General features: G+C 40.3%; 2 protein-coding genes across 4 annotated transcripts; both read left to right on the forward strand.

The window, feature by feature from the left end:
* The first annotated feature begins 89 nt into the window (after window positions 1-89).
* On the forward strand, window positions 90-3,987 carry LOC111327566 (uncharacterized). Its single transcript, XM_022931778.2, has 4 exons — window positions 90-239; window positions 1,623-1,776; window positions 2,530-2,657; window positions 3,153-3,987. Exons 1-4 carry the CDS (start codon window positions 231-233, stop codon window positions 3,378-3,380), a joined length of 519 nt encoding a protein of 172 aa, XP_022787513.1. The 5' UTR covers window positions 90-230; the 3' UTR covers window positions 3,381-3,987.
* Window positions 3,988-8,562: 4,575 nt separating this feature from the next.
* LOC111327610 (uncharacterized) lies at window positions 8,563-13,934 on the forward strand. 3 transcript variants are annotated; one of them, XM_088744953.1, is made up of 5 exons: window positions 8,563-8,581; window positions 9,599-9,655; window positions 11,275-11,431; window positions 11,795-11,922; window positions 12,868-13,934. In XM_088744953.1, the coding sequence occupies exons 2-5, from the start codon at window positions 9,629-9,631 to the stop codon at window positions 13,093-13,095; spliced, it is 540 nt and encodes a 179-aa protein (XP_088601079.1). In that variant the 5' UTR covers window positions 8,563-8,581; window positions 9,599-9,628; the 3' UTR covers window positions 13,096-13,934. The 3 variants fall into 3 exon arrangements, with proteins under 3 accessions (XP_088601079.1, XP_088601080.1, XP_088601078.1); XM_088744954.1 differs by lacking the exon at window positions 8,563-8,581 and adding an exon at window positions 8,876-9,040 and having other exon boundaries at window positions 11,278-11,431; XM_088744952.1 differs by lacking the exon at window positions 8,563-8,581 and adding an exon at window positions 8,877-9,040.
* The last annotated feature ends 351 nt before the right edge of the window (window positions 13,935-14,285 follow it).

Genomic DNA, 14,285 nt, shown 5'->3' on the forward strand with positions numbered 1-14,285 from the left:
TTTACGAATCGGAAGTTGATAACGAAAGTCACGAGCCCCCCCTCTAACCTCCCATCGATGACGTAATGTCCGTGTCGAACTGGATAAATTTGTGTGATTTATCGAAAGGTGTGGTTAGTCTTCGCTACAGCTTCCGCGTTCTTCGGCGTTCAACTTCCCAAATAATTGCCAAACATCCACAGATTTACAACAGAACTTGGTGTTTTCAAGCTAAGGAGACCAAAGAGAATATGGAAAATGTAAGTTCAAATATTTAATTTAATTTTCAAATATTCTACGAGACCTTCGCCTCACGGCCTTCCTTGAACTTAATTGAATGCCAAATGCGATCAGACTTGCGCAATACTTCGGCACGGTGCATAGAATATATTCAAATCGAGCAACTGAACCACTTAATTCCGGCGAAAATCTACTCTCCGGCTTGAATTAGTGGCTTCTAAAACCTTTTTTTCCTCATGTAGATTGGAAATTGAAAGGCTCGTTTAAGACGATTACGCTCTTGCACAAATGAAAATGGCATTTCAAATGCAAAAACAGTCTTCTATTCATCGTTTTCATTATTACGGATCAAGAGAAAGAAATTTAGTGGATAAGGTTGAAAATTTGCATCGTTATAGGAGATAAGCTAAGGAAGCACTTCTCCAAGTTTTAGGTCTTTTTGTTTTCCCAAACTTAAATGAGATATTCGTCGAAATGTTTTGCGCAAATTTACAGAGCCCACCACGGAGCCACCATGTCGGTCGGAAATAGTGTAAAACATCGGGAACTTACGTACTCTGGCTATCTAGCCCACTGATTATCTTAACTAAACCAACAAACTCGTACAAAAACACTTTTTATAACACTTAATTTCCTAAAAAGGCTATAAATCGCAAGATACGTCCATATTTGGAAAGATTTCGATATAACCCTATAATTAATTATACATTCCATTTCATAAAGACTAAATATAAAGGTTTCTTTGCAACACTCTATGCATAATTAAATTAATGTATTGGGTTTAAACGGAAATCTTGGCCTCTATTATTCACCAATGCGATCGCAGCTGTATGTCACGCAATCATCATTATAAGTCTGAACTTAAACCTGCGCTGGTTTCCAAACCATGCACGCTATTGAGCTTAAAATTCGAAAAGAGATATGAATAGAGACCTCCTTATGCCTGGTAAGGATAAAAGTTTTTGTGGCTCTATATTTTTGGATGTTCAAATTTGATGATGTCACGTCAAAATCAGGAAAAGTTGACGCAGATCGACATTGCTCTACCTCAAGACATGACCTGATGGACAACATTTACCCATTATGCCTCTCACTATAAAGACAATTCCACCACATTCTAAGGAGGCAGAAGTGGGGCGGATGGTTAAAGGGCGGGGGGGGACAATTTACAAAAGACTAACATACCATCCAGGTGAAGAAGTCATGTTCTTCGTCACTTTCTGCAACAAAAACCGGGATAAGCTTCAGCCAGATGGGTCACTTGGAAATCCCCCCCGACCCAATCTTAGTACCCTTTCAAATTCTTACCAGCAACATCTCCCATCATCCTTTAGCCATTGTCCCTGCCATACCCTTGTGGAATGATGCTGTATGTAATAAATCACATATTTACCCCATAACAGACAAATGCAAGAGTCTTTGACACACATGATAGAGAATGGAACACTGAAGATCATCAGCTTATCTCTCAAAACGAAACTGGACAGGTTCCAGGTCACTACTTGTGGGTTAATGGCACATCTGTTTCATCCAATGCAGTCAGTACAAACCAAAAAAGTAAGTGTGATCTTGATATTTCTACAAACAAAACTACCGAAATAGTGGTAGCTACTGTACAATCAGGGATCATCTTAGAGAAACAGAAGGCGGCTCAGCTCACAGGAAACAAAATCGTCACCACCTTGAAATAGCATCACGAACGTAAACCTTTCGATCCCTAAGGCCTAGTTTATACGTCGCGCTACAGTCGAATTTAATTCTATTAAATACGTCGTTCCGTCGACGTAAATCGTGGCGTGGTTTTATGCGTCGAAATCAATACGATCGAATTAATTCTCTTCCCAAATGCAGTGCCTCTGGTCAGAGGTGTCATTTTGAAATAAATTGAAATACATTAAAAAATGTATGCATTTTATTCGACGCAATGCTAGTGCGACGTAGAAACTGAAGACGCGTTAACGATATTTTATCCGTCTTACCAAGACGGATAAAACGTCAAGGGCGAATTTAATTTACCAGACGAGTTTAATTCGTTTTAGACGTCGCGCTATCGTCGAATGTAATTGCTTATGGTACCTTGAATTAAATTTGACTGTAGCGCGACGCATAAACTAGGCCTAAGTGACAAGCATGTAATTTCTCCACATAATATCACTCCTAAATCACACATTAGGTCACAAGTAAATGAAAGAAATACTGCACTAAGCCAAAGGGACAATTAAGTAGAAAAGAAAGTTCCTTGCCCCGTAAAAATTACCTGATCAGTGATAGTATGTTCTACTAAACAAATTTCTTATCTATATTTAACAGCTCTGTTTAAGATCCACACTGTCATAGAGAAGGACAACAATGGAAAAGCTCATCAAGTTGTCATTCTAGAAAATAAAAGTGGAAGTGTTGTGGCAATAAACAAGGATGATGACACCGTCCTTGTCAAGGTATCATGGGACAAAATTGCCAGTTAATTATTATCTCATGTCAGGGCTAAAATGAAGTGGAATTTTCTAGGTAAGAGGGTGGGGGAGGGGAGGGTTGGGGGTACAAAGAACTCTTTCCTATTTGAATTTAGGATTATGATACCAGATTGTTATAATGCCTATTACAAATTTCAGCTGTGCTGATAGGAATGTTCTAAGGCGGCCTAGCAAACACTTTGATAACTTATACTTATTTCCTTGTAAGTCAGTTACAAGAATTTGGAACCAGATTAAGGATAAAACTTTAACCTGATAACTTTGAGTATTCTCATAACTTTTTTAGTGATTAATGTTTGGATATTATAGGGATAAGTTGCATATTGATCACTTTTAAGAGTTAATGGGTTAAAAATGATCATAACTTCCACTGAGATTGTCAAAACATGAGCCACTGTCACTAACAGCAGTCCTTTCCTGAACTGCTCTGACACAATGTCTGACTGCTCTTGTCCACAGGATCTTCCTAAACCTCCAAGCCAATACAACACCCTTCGCGAGGTTAAGAAAGAGAGACCTGAGGTGCTGTTCTACAAGGTGGCAAGGGAACCTGGCAGTAATCTGTTTTACTTCAAGTCTTACCTCAAAGATAAACAACGCATCCTCGGTTTTGATACATCAGGAAAAGCATTGAACACATCTGAGGTAGACTCAAATCGGGAGGAAAGTTGGTTTAAAGTGATATAAAATCTCTCATAGGTGGAAAATTAAAGTTACAGTTTGCAATTAAAGTAAGAGATATTTTGTAAACAGAAAATTGCTGGGAGGAAATTGTTTTACTTATGTTAAGCTGATGAAGTCATATCCAGTGTCAGTTTGACAACAAAGTTCATGAAGTTAAGCATGGTAACACATCATTTTTATCATCTGTTTTAGGATAGAGTAACTATCAATATGTAATTTTATACATGTCGAAGAAATATTTTTTTATAAAACTAGGAAACGTTTTGCTAAACATGTTATAATGAATATCACTTTGATGCCTAAGCAACTTAAAAAAAAAAGTTATTCAAAGATGAATTTTTAAGAAAAGTGACAGATTTTGAGCTATTAGTGAATTTCAATTACACTAATATATGTCACATAATTTCATGTAAAAAGTATCAAAAACTTTCACTGGAGATTTTTTCATTTTTGTACTGATTCTCTGCAAAAACTATAAATGGTTACTGGACTATTTTAAATTCATTTAGAAAAACCTCTAATCAGTTTCTTTAAGACCTACTTGCAGCAAATGGTTACAAGTGAACATGTTGGTAACAATCTTAAATAAAAAAGTTATTTTAAAAATCAATTTGTGTTTTACTTTACATTGACATTGATCAAATTAAACATTGTGTGATAGACAGCAAGAAGAATTACTTAAAGAGATTTTGGGAGTGAATGGGTCTAACACAATTACTGTTTAAAATGAACATTTCAGGGCTCGACGCTAACTTTTCCGTCAACTTACTAACCAAGTGGCTAGTGACATCTTAGATGCTTTTAGATGTTATGACGATTTCAGTCTGTTGACTAGCCAAACTGGCTAGTGGAAATTAAAAACCAGTAGCCAAAACTGAATTTCTACTAGTCTGTGGCTAGTGGGCTACCGTTAGTGTCGAGCCCTACATTTGCTCACACACTAGCCAAAGTTCGGCAAAGTAGGAGATAATTATTTACTATTGTGCGACATTTGGGCAGATACGACACTTTTTTTTGTATTGCATTTGTTCAGTTTGCATTTTATCCACGTTACCAAAAGAAACTACTTTCAACCTTTTCGTACTTTAATAAAACGCTACAGCTGCTTGATACGGGTTTAAAATATACGAAACGTAGCACTTGCACAACATGCTGGCTACTGGACACTCATCTTTGGTTAAATACATAGTTGTAATGTTCAGGAGTTCGCTTACACAGTTCGCTTACAGTTCGCGTAGTTTGTTCCTTATTCCAAATTTTCTCACCCCCGTTCTCACTCACAGTGCATAATAAGTACTCGAGTCTACGTCTCCTGGGGCCTCGGGCGTGGACTTGGAGGCCTGGATACTACACCTCCCCCATTTTCTTTGGTGAGGCTCGAAGTCTCTGTAAATTGTTTCCCATGTGGATGTTCTGGCTCGTACAGATCTCCGGGGTTCCGATGGCGCGATTGTCGGTCCACTGTGCGTCTCTTGCATGACTATATTTCCTTCTCCAGGGACCTTCCCTACTTCAATATGGCGGTTCGTTAATCGCCTGTTCATCGATTGTTGTTCCTTGTCACAACCCAAATCGTCGTACTCCTCCTTTCCAGCGTACTTAAGTACCTTACAGTGGGAAGAATTGCGGGATTTGACTTCCTTTCCCCTCTTCACAGTGATCATGTTCCCTTTCATTCCAACGACTGCATATGGCCGTGGATCATACGCCGGGGTCAACGTGTTACCCCTATTCTGTTTCAAAAGGACACGGTCACCAATTTTGATCGAGCTTTGTAATGCGTGTCTGCGCTCATCAGCATAAGCTTTCATTTGCTTCTTCTTTCTCTCGTCACTTTCACAGATTAGGTCATGGCGTTGTTCTTCCAGAGGAACGACCCTTTCTGGCAGTTTTCTTCTTATCTCTCTCCCGAACAGAAGCTTGTCGGGACTCTCTCTCGTCACAGGATGGGGTGTCGCACGATAGTTGCCAACCGTCCTTCGGATCTCTATTTTAAATGCTTTCCCCTCAATCTTGGCAACCCTCGCGCTCCTTTTGACCGTCTGGATGAATCGTTCGACGTCACCATTTACCTCCGCACATCCGGGTGTGACTTTCCTGTGCCTGAACCCTTGTTCTTGGGCATATTTTGCAGATTTGGACCCATTAAATGTGGGGCCGTTATCTGTCTTCACCTCTTCTAGAATTCCATAAGTAGTGAAATAAAACACGTGTGAGCTGGGGAATTACAGCCTCTGCGGAGGTACTTGTGACAAATTCTACGACAGGATACCTTCAATACTGGTCCCAGATCACTAAAGCCATGTCCTTATTTGGAAAAGGTCCCCCAAAATCCACACTGATCTTCTTCCAGGGACTTTTTGGCAGATCCGACATTTGGAGTGGCTCTCTGGTGTGGCAGGGGATGGTAGCTTGACAAGCTAGGCATTTCCCAACGTGCTTTTCGACCATCTTATCGATTCTGGGAAACCAAACGTGGGCACGAAGTAGTTGTTTCGTGCGAACGATGCCCTGGTGGCCCTCATGAGCAATTTTCACCATAGTTTCTCTGAGTTCTCGAGGGACTACGATTCTTTCACCCCGAAGGACAAGACCTTCAGCCACAGTCAATTCATCGTAAATATTGAAGTACGCTTTCATGTCTAGGTTCCTGTGGTCAATCTTCCTCTCCCGTGTACACGTGATTAACCTTTTTAGTTCCTCGTCGTTTTCCGTTGCCTTTACCAGGTACTCTTTGCTGATAGCCCGGGGAATGTCACTTGCGACCACGTACTGCTTGACATCCTTGGTAGTGTCTAGTTCCCTTCTAGTGCAGGTTTCACGAGGGAGCGGGTGCCTAGATGTATAATCGGAGATATTCGTCTTTCCGGACCTATGTTCGACCTTGAACTCATAATCGAGCATTCGCACCATCATTTTTTGAAGCCGTATTGGCGCCTGATGCCTAGGGTTGTTCAGGATGACTTCGAGCGGTTTGTGATCGGTGACTATTTTGAACGGCAAGCCATACATGGATACATGAAATTTCCTGCACGCGAAATCTGCCGCAAGCATCTCTAGCTCGATTTATTGGGAATAGTTCCGTTCCGCATCTGAGAGGGCCCTGCTTGCGTATTGCACCACCCTCCAGCCTTTGTCACTCGACTCACGTTGGACCAAGGTTGCTGAGATTCCCAACGGACAGCCATCCACATGTACTTCATGCTCTGCGGCGGGGTCGAAATAGACCAAGACTGTGTCTGAGCTAAGGCCTTCTTTCAAACTCTCGAACGCTTCCTGACGATCTCTCGTCTAGGCAAAAACATTGGCTTTGAGTAAACTTCTCAGAAGGTCACTGATGTTGAGGCATCCAGGTATGTCTCGGGTGATCTCCCTGCTCACGGTGTCTTGAAAGATTTCACCCGCGGATCTCGTGCCAAAATGTAGCCTTTTGTATCGCAACGTGTAGATCTACCAGCACTCCTTCCATTTTCCCGATCCCCAGGAACAGGTCTGCGTATTCCTCAAGTAATTTGCTCGTGAACATTTCAGGATGATCAGTTCGTATTGCATTCGTAATCACCACAAGGCCAAGACTTTCGGCAGTCTGAAATCTTATCAAGGGTTCCGTGTTAGTGTTACCTTTAGTGACGTGGAACCAATCAATGAATCAATCAATAAACTTTCTTTAAGGAGGGACGCTCATTAACCCAAGGAGTTATCTAACATGAGGCCCCCACAACATTGCCGGGATGATCATCTCGTGTTTGGCTCTAGGACTGCATGGAATTTTCCCATAACTGTTAATGGCCTGGACGGGTTTTCATTCGTTTGGTACGAGCGCAAAACACTTGTCGACTTCTCCAATTTGATCTTATTGGCAAGTAGCTGCTGAAAGGTGCATTCATCCATTACGTTAACCAACGCTCCTGTGTCGATCAGCACTTTGACTTCGCGGTTTTCGATTTTTATACTTCTTACTGGCCTGGGTTTTGGGTTGCTTTCGACAGCCCCAACTTCTTCGATCCCGCGAAGGGATTCGGCGTCACTGCTATCTGATTGCACCTCCTGATGAACTGCCTTTACGGTACTCTTATCTACTTTCCTTTTACTCCTACAGCATTTGGCAAAATGATTCAGCTCCCGGCATGTGGTGCATTTCTTTCCCCATGCCGGGCATTTCTCCTTTCCTCCCGCGTGTGGAAATGCGCCTCCACAAAAGTAACACTCTTTGTTGATCCAGTCGGGCTGTTTTGCCTTCCTAATGAGACCCCCTTCAACTCTTCCTCGGTATTATTCCCTCGACTTTGTTGCTCCATTTCGATTCTCTTCGCTTGTTTATCCGACAATTCCTGTGCTCTAGCGTAATCTAACGCCTCCCGAAGCGAGTGCGGCTTACTGAGCAAGCGGCGTCTAACTCTCTTCGATATTCCCTTTTCAATTAGCTGCATTTGTATTTCAACTTCACGCCAACCCTCTGGAAATTCGCACGGAACCGCTGCTCGCTTTAAACGCGTGGTGTAATCATCGTACGACTCCTCTTCCTTTTGGGCTAACTGCCGAAATTGGTATACGCTAAAAAGATGATGTCTTTTAGGCTCAAAGTACTCTGGAAATTTCTCTCCTGCGGTTTCGAAGTCTTCTCCCGTATCCTCAAGTGTGTCGAAGATGTCCTGTACCTTGGGACCCGCACAGTGTAAGAATAGTGCTCGTTTTCTCGCTTTCTCCTTTATATTCATCGCTACAGAGTATACTTTGAATCTTGCGAGATATTTCCTGAATCTTGTGCCGACCGATGTCGGATCTAGGTCCGGGTCAAACGGCCCGAAGTTGAGATTTGTATCATATGCGGCCGTTCGCAGAGATATCTCGATCGAAACAATTCGATCGAACGCCAGTGAGATGATCCTCGTCGCCAGTGTAATGTTCAGGAGTTCGCTTACACAGTTCGCTTACAGTTCGCGTAGTTTGTTCCTTATCCTAAATTTTCTCACCCCCGTTCTCACTCACAGTGCATAATAACTACTTGAGTCTAAGTCTCCTGGGGCCTTGGGCGTGGACTTGGAGGCCTGGACACTACAATAGTTAACATACCTCGTGATCTCTTTACAGCGTGACATTTCGGTGGGGACGAAAAGTGCTTTTCTCCTGTTTAAAAATGGCGCGACAGCTGTATTTGTAGAAAATTTTATGGGAAACCCTAGGCCTGGGTACCAGCTTTGAAGGTAGGCATGCAATGTATCAAAACACTTTAACGTTTCAACTAGTCAATGCTTCTATTTTCGGACAGGTTATTAGCACCATCTAAACTCAAGCACCATCACAAATGTTTTTTTTTTTTCATTTGTTTCCCTTTGAAAATGCTCATGGGAGCTTTGAATGAAGAGTTGTTACAAGCATCCCATACAGACGGTCCATACATGGGGAAGAAATCTACAAAGGTGCTTCCTGCCAGGGAAACCGCGATAAACTCCGGCAGGATCAGCCACTTGACTTGAGTTAAGGCTTTAACCTTTACCTTAGTTTTCTATCAGAACCAGTAAGGTGTTAGGAAAACAAAATAAATCCAAAATTCCTAAATTTTAGCCTCCAACAAAATATATGAGGAAATGGGAAAGGAATTTTCCACCGCAGTGCAAATGGTCGTAAAACGTGATCGCGGCAAAGCGATTGCGTGACACTCGGTAAGTTGTAAGATGCATTTTCCCACGTATCAGACGAAAAAACATTTTAAATTCTCGGTCTGCATTTTGCACCCAGTATGCAGTCTGCATTTTGTAGCCTGTCTCGCGGGTATTACACAGAAGGTAATTTACAGAAAGCTCCCCAATCCAGAGATCGTTTCCTCTGTGCAGTTGGACAGACGGGGCGGCTTTCTGCAGTGCCTACAACCACCATCATGCTTGCGAGTAAATTCAGTTTAACAACCCGTCTCACAGCTATCGGAAATTTGCTCGCGGACAAAAGGACGGATGGTCCCTCACTTCCAGCGTTTATTTTCAATTTTTTTCCCTTCTATCAAATAATCCAATCTCACCCAGGGGCGGAAAATTTGCCTGGCTTTCGTTTACGAATCGGAAGTTGAAAGTCACAAGCCCCACCTCTACCCTCCCATCGATGACGTAATGTCCGTGTCGAGCTAGATAAATTTGTGTGATTTATCGAAAAGTGTAGTTAGTCTTCGCTACAGCTTCCGCGTTCTTCGGCGTTCAACTTCCCAAATAATTGTCAAACATCCACAGATTTACAACAGAACTTGGTGTTCTCAAACAATGGAGACCAAAGAGAATATGGAAAATGTAAGTTCAAATATTTAATTTAATTTTCAAATATTCTACGAGACCTTCGCCTCACGGCCTTCCTTGAACTTAATTGAATGCCAAATGCGATCAGACTTGCGCAATACTTCGGTACGGTGCATAGAATATATTCAAATCGAGCGACTGAACCACTTAATTCCGGCGAAAATCTACTTTCTGGCTTGAATTAGTGGCTTCTAAAACCTTTTTTTCCTCATGTAGATTGGAAATTGAAAGGCTCGTTTAAGACAATTACGCTCTTGCACAAATGAAAATGGCATTTCAAATGCAAAAAACAGTCTTTTATTCATCGTTTTCATTATTACGCATCAAGAGAAAGAAATTCGGCGGATAAGGTCGAGAATTTGCGTCGTTATAGGAGATAAGCTAAGGAAGCACTTCTCCAAGTTTTAGGTCTCTTTGTTTTCCCAAACTTAATGAGGTATTCGTCGAAATGTTTTGCGCAAATTTACAAAGCCCACCACGGAGCCACCATGTCGGTCGGAAATAGTGTAAAACATCGGGAACTTACTCTGGCTATCTAGCCCACTGATTATCTTAACTAAACCAACAAACTTATACAAAAACACCTTTACTAACACTTAATTTCCTGACAAGGCTATAAATCGCAAGATAAGTCCCTATAATGGAAAGATTTCGATATAACCCTATAATTAATTATGCATTCCATTTCATAAAGACTAAATATCAAGGTTTCTTTGCAACACTCTATGCATAATTAATGTATTGGGGTTAAACGGAAATCTTGGCCTCTATTATTCAGCAATGCGATCGCAGCCGTATGTCACGCAATTACCATAATAAGTCTGAACTTAAAACTGCACTGGTTTCCAAACCAAGCACGCTATTGAGCTTAAAATTTGAAAAGGGATATGAATATAGACCTCCTTATGCCTGGTAAGGATAAAAGTTTAATGTGGCTCTATATTTTTGGATGTTCGAATTTGATGATGTCACATAAGAATCAGCAAAAGTTGACGTAGATCGACATTGCTCTACCTCAAGACATTACCTTATGGAAAACATTTACCCACTATGCCTCTCACTATAAAGACAATAGTCCATTTTACAGTTGTGTGCTTGGTTGCCAAGCCTTTGAACGGGAGTGAGGCTAGGATTGACCTTGTTATGATACAAACCTTGGTGCCTTTCAAATGTAAATCACTTTGTTATCATGCTAACTAGCTACAGGTCTCTAACACAACAAGGTCACCTTCAGCCTCATTCTGAATCAAAGGCTTGGCAACTAAGTACACAACTGTAAAATGGCCTATTCCACCATATTCTAAGGAGGCAGAAGTGGGGGGGGGGGGGGGGGATGTTTGAAAGGGGAGGACAATTTACGAAAGAGTAACATACCATCCAGGGGAAGAAGTCATGTTCTTCGTCTCTTTCTGCAACGTAAACTGGGATAAGCTTGAGCCAGATGGGTCACTTGGCGATTAAATCTACTTCAACTCCAAATCTCTCCCCCATCCCCATCTTAGTACCCTTCGAAATTCTTACCAGCAACACCTCCCATCATCTCTTAGCCATTCTCCCTGCCACACCCTTGTGGAATAATAATGTATGTAATAAATGATATATTTACCCCATAGCAGACAAATGTAAGAGTCTTTGACACACATGACAGAGAATGGAACACTGAAAATCATCAGCTTATCTCTCTAAATGAAACTGGACAGGTTCCAGGTCACTACTTGTGGGTAAATGGTACATCTGTTTCATCCAATGCAGTCAGTACAAACCAAAAAAGTAAGTATCATCTTAACATTTCAATCTACAACCAAAACTACTGAAATAGTGGTAGGTCAAGTATGATCAGGGATCTTCGAGAGAAACAGGAGAACACTCAGCTCACAGGTAACAAAATCGTCACCACCTTGGAATAGCAGTACAAACATAAACCTTTTAACTCCTAAGAGTGACAAGTATCTGATTTCTCCGCACAATATCATTCCTAAATCACACATTAAGGTCACAAGTAAATGAAAGAAACTCTGCACTTGTCCAAAGGGACAATTAAGTAGAAAAGAAAGTTCTTTGCTATGTAAAAAATTCCTTATTAGTGATAGTTTGTTTTACTAAACAAAATGTCTTAGCTATATTCTTTAACAGCTCTGTTTAAGATCCACACTGTTATAGAACAAGATGCAAACGGAAAAGCTTATCAAGTTGTCATTCTGGAAAATAAAAGTGGAAGTGTTGTGGCAATAAACAAGGATGATGACACCGTCCTTGCCAAGGTATGATGGCAGAAAATTGCCTGTTAATTGTCTCCTGTCAGGGGTAAATTGAAATGGAATTTTCTACATAAGAGGGTGGGGGAGGGGAGGGTTGGGGGTGCAAAGAACTACTTCGTTTCTGAATTTAGGATTATGATACCAGATTATTTTAATGCATAGTACAAATTATATTATTTTGAATATCGAAGACAGAGTAGTTATGCTGAAAAGGAATGTTCAAGATGATATGGCAAACAGTGATAGCCTTTGTGAAAGTGTGATGATGACCTCCTGCACAAAAATCTTCTTGGCATGCAGAATATAGCTCAACTGGTTAGTGCGCCAGATTGTGTTGTGTGGGAGGTCGAGGGTCTGAGCCCCGGCCAGACCAATACTCATGGTCTTAAAATAACTGAGGAGAATTTACTACCTTTCTATAACAAGAAATGGATAGATATTCTAGTCTTCTCAGATAAAGATAAATAAACCATAGGCCCCATCTCCTGCAGGGCTAGGGGTAGGAGACGTTAATTTCCCACACACGAGACTACTGTGTGGTGGATGTCCTCCCCTGGGGTGGGATGGGTGGGTGTTGGCCCTGAAAAGCCTCTATGGGGAGTGGTCAATTAACCTATGTATGAATGTATGTATGTAACTCTCTCTTTCTCCCTAAATCTGATTCTCCCTTGTAGCTGCTACACATCTCCTTGTCAGTCAGTTACAAGAATTTGGCTCTAGATTAAGGATAAAAGCTTCTATCTGATAAGTTCGAGTATTCTCATAACCTGTTTAGTAATTAATGTTTGGATATTATAGGGAGAAGTTGCATATTGATCACTTCTAAGAGTTAATGGGTTAAAAATGATCATAACTTCCACTGAGATTGTCAAAACGTAAGCCACTGTCACTGACAGCAGTCCTTTCCTGAGCTGCTCTGACACAGAGTCTGACTGCTCTTGTCCACAGAATCTTCCTAAATCTCCAAGCCAATACAACACCTTTGAAGAAGTTAGGAAAGACAATCCTGAAGTGTTGTTCTACAAGGTGGCAAGGGAACCTGGCAGTGAGCTGTTTTACTTCAAGTCTTACCTCAAAGATAAACAACGCATTCTCGGTTTTGATACATCAGGAAAACCATTGAACACATCTGAAGTAGATTTAAATCGGGAGGAAAGTTGGTTTTCCGTGATATAAAATCGCTTGTAAGTGCAAAATTAAAGTTGCAGTTTACAATTTAAGTAAGATATATTTATCAAACAATAAATTCCAGTGAGGAAATTGTTTCACTTAGTTTAAGTGATGAATAAAGTCATATGCAGTGTCAGTTTGACAACCAAGTTCATGAAGTTTAGCATGGTAACACCTGGTTTTTTACTGTCTGTTTTTGGATAGAATAACAATCAAAATATACTTTATAAATGTTGGAAAAATGTTTTTTATAAAACAAGAATTAAAACTAGGGAAAGTTTGGCTAAATATGTCACAATGAACATCACTGATGCCAATGTAACCTCAAAAAATTATATTTTAAGATAAATTTTTTGAAAAGTGACAGAGTTTGAGCTATTGCTGATAGAATTACAATTCATAATTTAAAATTTGATTATATGTTGATCATATTCTTGTAAAAGAGTATCAAAATGTTTCATGGGAAAATATTTTTTATAAAACAAGAATTAAAACTAGGGAAAGTTTTGCTAAGTATGTTATAATGAATATCACTTTGATGCCAAAGTAACCTCCAAAAAAAATTATTCAAAGATGAATTTTCGAGAAGTGACAGATTATGAGCTATCAGTGAAATACAATTCATAATTAATTTGATCATATTTCATATTCTTGTAAAAAAGTATCAAAATATTTCACTAGAGATTTGTCATTTTTGTGCTGATTCTGTGCCATAAAAGGTTACCAAACTATTTAAAAAAATAGAAAAAACCTATTGCCAGTTTCTGTAAGACCTGCATGCATGCAGCAAAATGGTTATGAGCATGTTGGCAACAATCTTAAATAAAAATATCTTTGAAAAGTTACTTTGTGATTTACTTAACATTGACATTGATTGAATTAAACATTATGTTCTGACCAACCGAAAGGAGAAATACTTACAATAATGAGATCTTGGGAGTGAATTCGAATGGGTCAATTTTGTACTAGTTATGATCAAAAGTTAATTAAGGTGGCTGAACATAGTTTTTGTGCATGCTTTTGCTGATGCAATTCAGCGCACGCACAAGGATTGCTAAAAACAAACATGCCGTCAACAGAGAAGTCATTTCATTTACTCAACATGTACCCGCACTGTCTGGTCTAGCTTTCTCTACAGTTGGCGCAGTGTATAGAGGGCTTTAATCTTTTATTACAAAGATGTGTTAGAAAAGTTA

The sequence above is a fragment of the Stylophora pistillata genome, chromosome 14 (genome assembly GCF_964205215.1).
Source record: "Stylophora pistillata chromosome 14, jaStyPist1.2, whole genome shotgun sequence".
NCBI classification, from domain to species: Eukaryota; Metazoa; Cnidaria; class Anthozoa; order Scleractinia; family Pocilloporidae; genus Stylophora; species Stylophora pistillata.

Excerpts from the sequence above, each read along its gene's own strand:
- LOC111327566 (XM_022931778.2), top strand. Across the intron at positions 1,777-2,529 it reads AGTCAGTACAAACCAAAAAA|CTCTGTTTAAGATCCACACT; the intron begins GTAAGTGTGATC and ends TATATTTAACAG. Across the intron at positions 2,658-3,152 it reads ATGACACCGTCCTTGTCAAG|GATCTTCCTAAACCTCCAAG; the intron begins GTATCATGGGAC and ends TCTTGTCCACAG.
- LOC111327610 (XM_088744953.1), top strand. The coding sequence starts at position 9,629 with ATGGAGACCAAAGAGAATATGGAAAAT. Across the intron at positions 9,656-11,274 it reads CCAAAGAGAATATGGAAAAT|CAGACAAATGTAAGAGTCTT; the intron begins GTAAGTTCAAAT and ends TTTACCCCATAG. Across the intron at positions 11,432-11,794 it reads AGTCAGTACAAACCAAAAAA|CTCTGTTTAAGATCCACACT; the intron begins GTAAGTATCATC and ends ATTCTTTAACAG.